General features: G+C 40.1%; 1 protein-coding gene across 2 annotated transcripts in view; it reads right to left on the bottom strand.

The window, feature by feature from the left end:
• Positions 1–4,248: 4,248 nt before the first annotated feature.
• The window catches only part of LOC308424201 (cytochrome P450 2J4-like), a gene marked incomplete at both ends in the record, with an annotated part of 64,400 nt that continues 58,620 nt past the window's right edge, over positions 4,249–10,028 (bottom strand). For both annotated transcript variants that reach the window (XM_080921109.1, XM_080921111.1), the window contains 2 exons: positions 4,249–4,427; positions 7,664–7,802. In XM_080921109.1, the coding sequence (XP_080777235.1) occupies positions 4,249–4,427; positions 7,664–7,802 (318 nt within the window). The remainder of the gene's footprint in view (positions 4,428–7,663; positions 7,803–10,028) is intronic.

Raw genomic sequence — 10,028 nt, 5'->3', positions numbered from 1 at the left:
TTTCCCTTATTCATTCTCCACCATGAGCAATGGGAAAAAGAGAAACCTTTTGGACTAATCCCTCTTGTTGACAGAGAACTGAATTGTTCTATATATCTTGTCCTGCCTCCTTAGTGGCAATGACCTTAATGACCTGTAATCTTGACAGACCTTACTGTGTTTTATGTGGTTAATCTTAGACTGTGCAGCACCTACCATCTGAAAAGCCCTATAAAGTAAATATTAATTCTCATGTATGTGAGAGGCCAGGCAGCTTCTAATGATTCTATGAGTCAGGGAGGGTCCTGGCTTTATTGCAGGTTAAGGCTCACAGAGGTATCTTAAATGTCAAGAGGGATTTTTTTTCATCTCCAAAATCATTTGTAGAGTAGGGTAGGTATAGGGTAGGGGCATTGATTCCATCACCAGTTGAAAGACTTCCATGTGCTTTGTAGCATTGCTGGAGTGCCAGGATCTAATGATACATGGAGAATCAAACTGAATGTTGAAAGAAGTATGTGAAAGTCTGGGACTAGTGGCTAAGGTCTTCTTCCGAGAAATCATTACAGTGTTCTTGATTCTGTAACACACTCATGAGACTCTATATGAATGCCATTATAAGATCCCTCATCTTTCTATTTTGGTGACTAGCTCATAAATTGACCCTTCAGACCTGAATGAATGCAGGGGGACAATGGCTGAATACCAGAAGAAGGCCTCTAGAGTATCTTGCCCTTACTAAGGAACATCTCTTCTTTGGGAGCCATCTTTGTTATATAGGCCAGGTTTGTCTCAGGTCTGTGATATCCTAGAAATCTGCCTTGTTCAAGTAACCCATCTGTATTGAACCAGACACATTACTTTCTTAATTCCAAGACCTTCAAGGCCTTGCCTTATTTTAAATGTTCACTGCAACATGGTTGTTCTATGTTTGTAGGAGAGTGGTGATGAAAAGACACTTGTTGAGGTATCTTTGTACACTAGAGATGAGGCAGAAGAGATGAGAAAGGAAGTACTATAGTGTCCATAATAAGTGAGGAATGGTGGTTATAAATTGTATTTACAAAAATGTTTGTATAATTTTCAAAAGGGAAATAAACTTATTTTTGTAGTATATTCAACAAGCTTAGATAAAAGAAGACATTTTATGGGTGCACATTTCCATTAAGAGTCACAGTGACCATCCTAAGCATAAGGGTGAGTCAACTTCTGCCCACGTTCTACCTCAGGAAAGGCTGCACAGAACTCTCGCGGTTCAAGCAGCGGAACTGAACAGGGGTGCACACTTCCGGCCCAAGGCCAGACCCAGCCCACTTGCACGGGGACTGGCAGCCCTCCTGTGCACAGATCCCTGGGAGCTCGAAAGAGCCTTAGGAACTCTTTCTATTCTAAGCGAAAGGAAGACTCAGTACCCGTCTGCACACGGCTGAGCCCGCAGAGAAGCCTTGCAAGCGCTCTCCCACCTGAGCCCACTCAACAGAGCCGGGTGACTGCCATCAAGACTCGGTTCCCGCCCACAGACCGCAGAGACCCCTGAACAGCCTTGGAAGTGCTCTTGTAACTGAGCCACCAGAGGGCATGCCACACACCCTTCAGGCTGTGTCAGGAGGAATAGCCTGGAGCCCCCAGAGGCTAAGTAGCATGGTGCACTCCTGGATCGATCGGGTCTTATGGTTTTATGTTTTGTAAACGATTTTTTTTCTTCTGCAAAACAATAAAACTTCATGAAACTGCTTTCATGTTGGAACATGCAATTTGTGGCGACCTAAACCTGTGTCCCTGGGCCCATGATCACTCAAAATGAATCCAGAATAAGCTGATTTTTATTCCCTTTAAGATGAGAGCCACAGCACCAAGGATCAAAGGCAGAGAACATCCAACAATCCCAAGGGCCTCAGATTGGCTCATGTACACTGTGACAAAAATTCTCTACTGTTTTCTTCCTAAACTTGCTGCTAGGGTTTGCTTATCAGCAATTATACATCACCCAGCTTGATCAGAGATCAAGATCCAGCTACAATATATACGTCATAGAAACTGCTTCATTGCTGCTTGCTTTGTCTGCCTGACACCAGTAAATCATTCCCTGCCACCTGACATATAGGAGGAAGCCTCAGACACAGAGCAAGATGATGTAGCTACAGGCATTCCAAATGGAAGAGTCTTCATGTGCTATACAGGCATTCCAAATGGAAGAGTCTTCATGTGCTATACAGGCATTCCAAATGGAAGAGTCTTCATGTCCTACTTCTATGGTTGCCCCCAGAAGCCGAGTTCTAACTCTGAGGCTTTCTTTGTACCATTTCCAAATGAACTATTTCAACAGGGCAGAGGTAATTGCATGTCTACCAGAGGAAGACAGACAAAAGTTGAAGGCACACCTCTTTTATTATGACTTATGAGTTAAATAGCATTCTTAATACACCACATCTCTATACATACACTTCAAAAATGAAAATAATAATTACTCTTTCAGAATTTTTTTAAATTATAACATGACTTCAGCTAGTCCTGAGGTTGAAGCAAAGCCTTTTTTTATTCAGGCCTCTTTTTAAACCACTTTAATTACAAGCAGAAAGATAGCATCTGTCCTGAGTCAGAGAACAAGCAAGTTAATAATCAAAAATCCTGTAAACATCTTTTTGGAGGCCAGGTGGGAGAGATGTGGACAAGAGGGGATCCCAAGAGACAAAGAGACTGCAACACGTACATCTGCTGAGCCTGCCCTGAGCTTCAAATGTAAATGTTTTTAATCTGGGCCAGTTTCTTGAGTATAGAGCCAGAGTAAGATTTCTGCCTTGACTAGCTTCTGATTGTCCTTGGTGATGTAAAAAATTCCCACTGCCAACTGTCCAGTGGCGTCAAAATGCTCTCCACATCTCCCCTTCACTAATTATATAAACAAGACTGCATCTGTCTTTAAGTTTTTCTAATAGAAACACTTTCGTTACCCATCTTGGAATATGCATCATCCATATTCCATATTAACATGGAATATAACATCAATGCACTTCTGGCATAGGTCGGTAAGGCACTGTACAGAATGTTACCTGTCATGGACTAACAGCCTGTTAATAGCTCTGTATGGGGGTCCATTTTCAGTTTTAAGCTATGAATTTTGGCAGCCAGCAAGTTGATGTTGTTAAAGGCAAGCCTTATCACATTGACAGGAATAGAAGTATTCCCAGGACTAGAAGGGCTAGCAAAATCAAGCCATATGCCATTCTTCAAGCTAGACCAAGAAGGAAATATTGACCTCAGGCCATGAATACATTTATCAGCAATATCTGAAGAATCAAAGATAAGTGGGGCAGCATTCTTTAAAGTAATAATCTCAGTGTGCAAGGCTAAAACATCCTGAAAGGTGTTAAAATTATGCCAAATAACCAGCAAGTGTCTCTGAATCTCTTCTCAATTATAGAGACTATAATTGTAAAGTTTAGAGGTAACAGAAATCCATTGGTACTTAGCATGACACTGGAAATGGCTTCTTACTATTAAACTTGGAATCTCCTCTTTAATAATTTGAATAATATTATAAATAACATCAACCTGTTGTTCTAAGTGCATATCTAAATCTTCTAGATATGCAAAACATTAGTAACATTTTTTTTTGTTAAATGATTAACAGAAGTAGCTGTCTTAACTTCTGTCAAGGCAATTGCAGAAGCAGCAGTATTAGTTATCAATACAATTAAAGTGGCTATGCCAGCAATAATGAAGCCCAATACCCTCTTGCTTAACTTACTTCTAGTATCTGCAAGCCTTTTTTTTTTTTAAATACCAGGGTCCTATAATACTCACTGGCAATAAAACAAAAGCGGGTTAATAAACAACCATAAGAAACATGTCAGAATTCAGCATTAGCACAATTGAAAAGTGTACAATCAATGCAACTCACATTAAGTATCATAGAAGAAACAATTAATAAAAGATTAGGTTAACCCATGTGCTAAAAGTTTAGATCCTGTCTCAATTTTATCCACTCTAAGTGTAGCTTCACAAGGCAATTGTGAGTTTTTAAATGTCCTTCAAAATGTCCAGAACCAGTCTCCCAAATAAAGACTATTCAGAAATTTTATGAGCTTATAAATTATATACTCAGAACCAACTCGGAGGGCAGCAGTCCAGGAATTTGATTCCGTTTTCTCACTCTAACTCCTCCCATCTTTCTTCAGTCACCTTCGTCCTGTCTTCTACTATGTGTAGGCACTGGTGGTTTCAAGGTACATGTAATTCCTTCCTTCCTTTCTCTTTGTTTCTCAAGCATCACGGTCTAGGGACAGCACAGATGCGGTAACTGACTGGAGAAAGTGTGAGACCATTTCGGAACTTTAGGCTCAATTTCTCATTGACTGGAGGCTTGAAGGTAAATTTTTGCATAAGAGCAGTGAAGAAAATGAACAGCTCAGATCTGGCCAGTTGTTCTCCAGGGCAAGCTCTCTTTCCTGTCGGACAAAAATAGATGAGTCACTTTCTCAGCTGACGCTGGTGTGCCTTGGGGGCTGGAGTCCCCAACTTTCTATTGCCAACCCTAAACTGACTCTGGACTTTGTGTCTAGCTGAGTATGTCTAATATCTTACTGATTTGGCCATGAAAGCCCCATTGAAGTTGCTATTTTCAGACATTTGGCATATGTCTCAGTCTTTGGTTTTCAGTTTGCCAGCCCAGAAAATTGTTTCCTCCTTTGCATTGAATAATGATATATAGAAGGTAAGACTTGAGGAGACATTCTAACAAGTCTGAAAGATTGCTCAGGATGACCTCACACCAGATACACATGAACGCTCTGTATCCATCAAAGTGTTTGCATTAACACACGTATCTGTTTTTATCATCAGACTTTCTATTGAATATCTGAATTCACTTGGGCAATCTCTCATGATCCATGATAGCGCTAGCTCTCCACTGTTCTCTTCCTCAGTGAGCTTCCTCCTCATGTATCCCATCAGAAATGAAGTACTTCATAAATCTCTAATCATCTTTAATTCTATCTTTGTGTGGATGTGTTTGTGCATACGTGAGCTCATCGTGTGTACTCATGTGTGGACACGTGTGGATACCAGAGGACAGTCACAGGTGTTGATCCTCAGGTGCCACAGCCACCTGCCCCCTACCAACTTTTATCGATGGTAAGTTAACTCTTCAGAACTATGACATTAGCCTGGCCACTGAGTCCCAAGAGACTCTCCCTTCCAAGGGAAGCTGCCTAACAACACAACAGCACCAGGGACATTGTCTTTAGAACATCCTAGGAATAGTGAAGGAAAGATGCTGCATGCCAAAGATAGGGCTGTAGTAGGAAATTCAGACCATTACTTTCAACCCTGAGGGTTTTTCAAGGTTGCCTCTTCTGGTTCCCATTGAGCATCGAGCATGTAACTGAATTGTATTCACCTCTATTAGAAAGAACTGTTGAAAACAAAATATCTGACAGCCCTCATTCATATATATATATATATATATATATATATATGAATGAAAATATACACATATTTATTTATTTATTTGGTATTTGCAGTGGGTCTTTATAGATTTTCTAAAGACTGTAGGACTTACTTTCCTCCAGATCTGGGGTAGGTCTTGTTGTTTGTATAAATCATCAGAAGTCATAAGCATAGATCTTCCCAGGCCTATTTGCTTTTACTCTGTCTCTAGGAATCTTCAGCAACACCATTTGAATGGCCAGTATAGCATGTATGTCAGATTAACCCAGATTAGCTAAGCCACTGACTGACTTAAAAACCACTGAAAATAATATGCTTTTTATAAGTAATATAGTTTTGAGTGCTTGTTATATAGAAAAGTTGTAATTAATACACAAACAAAAGTTGTAATGAACACATGGAACTAACAAGGGAGGTCAGCTGTCATGTATATCTAATAGAGAAAGGAAGAAAATGGCTGTGAAATCTCAATCCTGACCAGTTTGCCAATTGTTTGGGCACATGGTCTTGAGTAAAAAAGAAACTTTCTGGTAACCTGGAGTTTGTTTATAAGATTAAATAGATATTAGTCTTTCTTTTCTATTGGATTACTAACACCTAGATTACTTTGGTGATTGTCCAACACAATTTGTCTGCTAAGGAACCCTCTAATTGTGCTCGCTTTGGCAGCACATAAACTTAAGAAAAATTGGAGCCCTCTAATTAAGAGGGAACAATAATACTGTAAGTAGCAAAGCACCAGTGTTTTTATTTAATTTATTTTTATTTTATAGCTGGTATAGATAGGAGAACATTTTAAAGAAGATGAGATATGAATCCTCTACAGAAAAAAGATTGAATGAAGAGATTAAATGTATGCAGGTTTCACTTGGTCCTACAGAATCAACTTCTTGTGAAAACCATGGAGATATACTCACTTTCTTTTCACTGCAGTTCTAGGAAAAAAACACATAGATCACTTAGGTGGAGTGTAAAAAGAGACATATTCTAGACTTTTAGGATCTGATTTATTAACTGAGCATAATTAGAATAAATGAAATACGTCGCTGAGATCTTGAACTGTAATTCAAATCTTTTAAGTTGTTATTGTGAACAGGAGGACTACACAGATGTCCTGTATTCTGCCAGCCTTTCTGTTAACGTGAATTGTGAATGGTCAACAAAGGTGCCATTCACAGGGAAGAAAGCACAAAGAAGCACGGGGAAAGGCAAAGAGAGCAGAAGCAGTAGCAGCCAGGCACTCCCAGGGCAGCCCATAGTTTTCCAGTGTGGCTTCTGTGCCACATTTAGTCACCTTCTGAGGACAGTGTTAGGAAACACGGCTTCAGTGTGGGAAGATCTGATGGATATTGAACAGATTGAGATGCAATCCATATGGCTATGTCTTTGTCTTTATTCCAGAAGTGCTCCCTGACTCCAGCTTGAAAAGCACACTTGCTCCAAGAGGGAGCTCTGCAGCATCGCCTATCCTGTCATGTCATGCTTACATGTGTGCACTTCACACGTAATACCTGCTCAGTGTTAATTATGGAACTAAGGAACTGTAAAATTATTTAAAATAGATAAAAATATACAGACGCCAATAACTGTAAAACACTAGCACATCTGATACAAGCTCAACAACGGTCAAACTACAATTATTTGTTGATAATTGGCTGGAGAAATAACACAAGAGAGGGGGTCATCACTACGTCTCAATTTAGGAATATCAAATTGCAGAAGACAAATATGTCTAGTTAGATTCTTAAAGTCTTGTGATTAAAGTCATCAAGGACAAATACCTTACTTGTTCAAGGAGTTCTATAGGACAGAACTCAGTCACAACTACTGTTGGATATTCTCATCACAGTGAGTCAGTAACTACTTCCACATGCAGAATCTTAGCTCTTCCTAATAGAATCTAAGACATGTGCCTTTGAACACAAATTACTTAAGATTATTTGAATATTTAATGACTCTACAAAGAAGACATGTATTCAGATTCTATTATGGCAAGGAGGCAGAGTTTGTACTCTCTAGTGTTATGGAAATCAAAACAGTGGATTCCAAAATTTCCACCAAAGGTAAAGGGGAGCGGGTGAGGTAGAGAAGGCACACGGGGCTGCAAATAGCACCTTGGAGCTGCACACGGTGGGGCCATTAGGAGAAGCTCAAATTAGAGCAGAGGTCTCTAGGTATGGGAGAAGGGAAGGGCCACAGTAGGATTCAGACCTGTTTCCTTCTCATTACTACTCACCCATTGAAAATGGCAGAAAAGATTTTCTCTTCTTAAACCGTCCATTCTCCAAAAAGTGCTCTGGGTTGAAGGTGTCTGGAGTGGCCCACTCTTTGGGGTCCCTGTGAAGAGCAGTCAAATTAATCAGAATCGTGGTGCCCTAGAGGAGAAAGCAAAGAGACAAGGTTTGAATTGTGGAACACATAAAGCCAAGAAATAGAGGTTCCCAGTATCCCATTCTTGTTCACTCTATCAGCTCTCTACCAGATCCATTCCTTAGTTCAGAACGTGATGGAGTATATGTTCTCAGCATAGTGCAGGGACCTTAGATTTTCTTTATTACAAAATGCTGGTCTGTGGGAATAGGTTAGCATGTACTTCAGGAAAACACATGTGATCATTCATGGGAAGATAATGGGGAAAAAGGTGAGTAACCATCAACCCAGCCATTTGCTGGACTATGGAAGGTCTACAGAAGAAAATGCTGTGTCTTCCATCTCTGCTTCTCTAGTCTTAGGCCTCAGTTTGGAGCTCCTGAACCCAGTCCCTCAGCAGGCTTAGGAACACATCCAACATACAGACTAAGCTAACCCAGCCCATCAGACTCCCTGGCATGGTGCCTGGAGTCCCCAGAGTTTGTCTTTACCTCACACTGACTCATTCACTCCATTCTCTCAGTTCTCTTGGTTCCCTCATGTCACTTACTGGTTCTCACTGTCACCTTAGTGCAGGCTGCCCCCATGCTCTCTGACACACATCTGCAGCACAGGTGAGCTGACAATGAAAATGCCATAAATACGACTTAAACACTCCACCCTCCCATATCCCATCATTTTCATGATCCATTGTGTAGAATGTGTCTATCAGTCTCAGTATAAGAATGCATTATTTGATTCTCCATGGCCAATTTCCCCCATTGCCTAAGATGCCATAGGCCGATATTTAGTTTATCAAATAACCCAGTTTTCCAATCATTCTAATCCCCTTTAAATATTGTCTCATTGTTATGAACACTCTTCCTTCCCCACATCGTCTGACTAAAGTCCAATACTCCTTTTACTCTCAGAACTAGTATCTTTTCCTTTAGAATCTCTCTTGTTCCTTCTCGGGCTCTGCTCCTTACTGCAGCCTATCTACATCTAGACAGAACCAGGGTGCTTTCCTCTGGACATTCTCATGATATATAATCTTCCACTTGTGTTCAGGATGTTTTACAGACAGAAACACCTAAGATATGTGAACAATAAGAAGTATAACTGCTATATAGTGTGGGAAGCTCTGCACATATGTCCTGCTTTCCTGTGAGGGCTACACAGTATTCTGTGTCATGGGTTGTCCTGCATTGTAGAGATGTAGAAATAAATGCTATGAGAGATTAGCAATTTTCTTAGAGTTACACAGTGGGCAGAGATGCATCCACTTCTGCAGCTAGCTGTAGGCAAGATAAAACTCATGGCTTTTTGCTTCACTTGTACATTATCTGGTTAGATTTTCAGCATTTAGAGCTGATGTTAGAGTTGAAGTTGACAATCCATGGCAAAAGATATAAGTTTAGATTTTTCTGTTTCTCTGAGGATAAAGGTATGGCTGTATCTGTGTTTCCAGGATAGATTCTTCTTGTCCAAATGTGGAAGACTTCCCTGAGAACAACACGTTCAGAGTAATGGATAATTGTCTAGGGGATTAAAACAGAACACCAGTGAGTGGCCCTGAGGCCATCGTGAGAGATTATCACCTAATGGCAGTAGAGTTTTGCTGGCATGTGGAACCATTTCTCACTCTGAAGACCTGTGTGGAATAGATGGGGTGGGGAGATAGCTTTCCTTTTGCTTCCTGGCCCCCATCATAAAGACGGCTTAGCTGTGCCTCCCCCTTGATGCCACACTAAGCTGAAACCTCAGGTATTTATTTTGTCACTACTAAGAAATATGATTAAAAGAAAATTTTGATCAGTACACGGTGTAGAGAAAGAATAGAAAGGACAATAATTGTGTCTTGACAAGAAAGAATGTGATGTTGTCAGGAGAGCTCTCTGTAGAAATCCGAGGAGATTCTAAGCCCCAGCAGAGGAACAAATGGATGTAAGAAGAATCCATAAAGAAACGTATAAGGAAGATCTTTCAATTTTAATATATTAAGTTCAGTGGAGTAAGAACAATCCATCGGGTTTAGATCTGGAGTCCAAATATTTTGACAGTTTATATTAAAGTAGAGAGAGACCTTATGTAAACTTCCTTCACCTAGTCATAATGTTTAAATGTATACACTGGAAATTGATACTTATAAAAAGTATATTGAGACATTTTGAAATAAAAAGCATCCTCAGAACATATTTCCTTGGCAACTATCTGCTGTTTTCTTGCCTTTCTTATAATTAATGTTTTAC

This window comes from Micromys minutus, assembly GCF_963924665.1.
Source record: "Micromys minutus genome assembly, chromosome: 9".
Taxonomy (NCBI): domain Eukaryota; kingdom Metazoa; phylum Chordata; class Mammalia; order Rodentia; family Muridae; genus Micromys; species Micromys minutus.
Note: the sequence above shows the minus strand (reverse complement) of the source record. Positions and strands in the feature narration are given on the sequence as shown.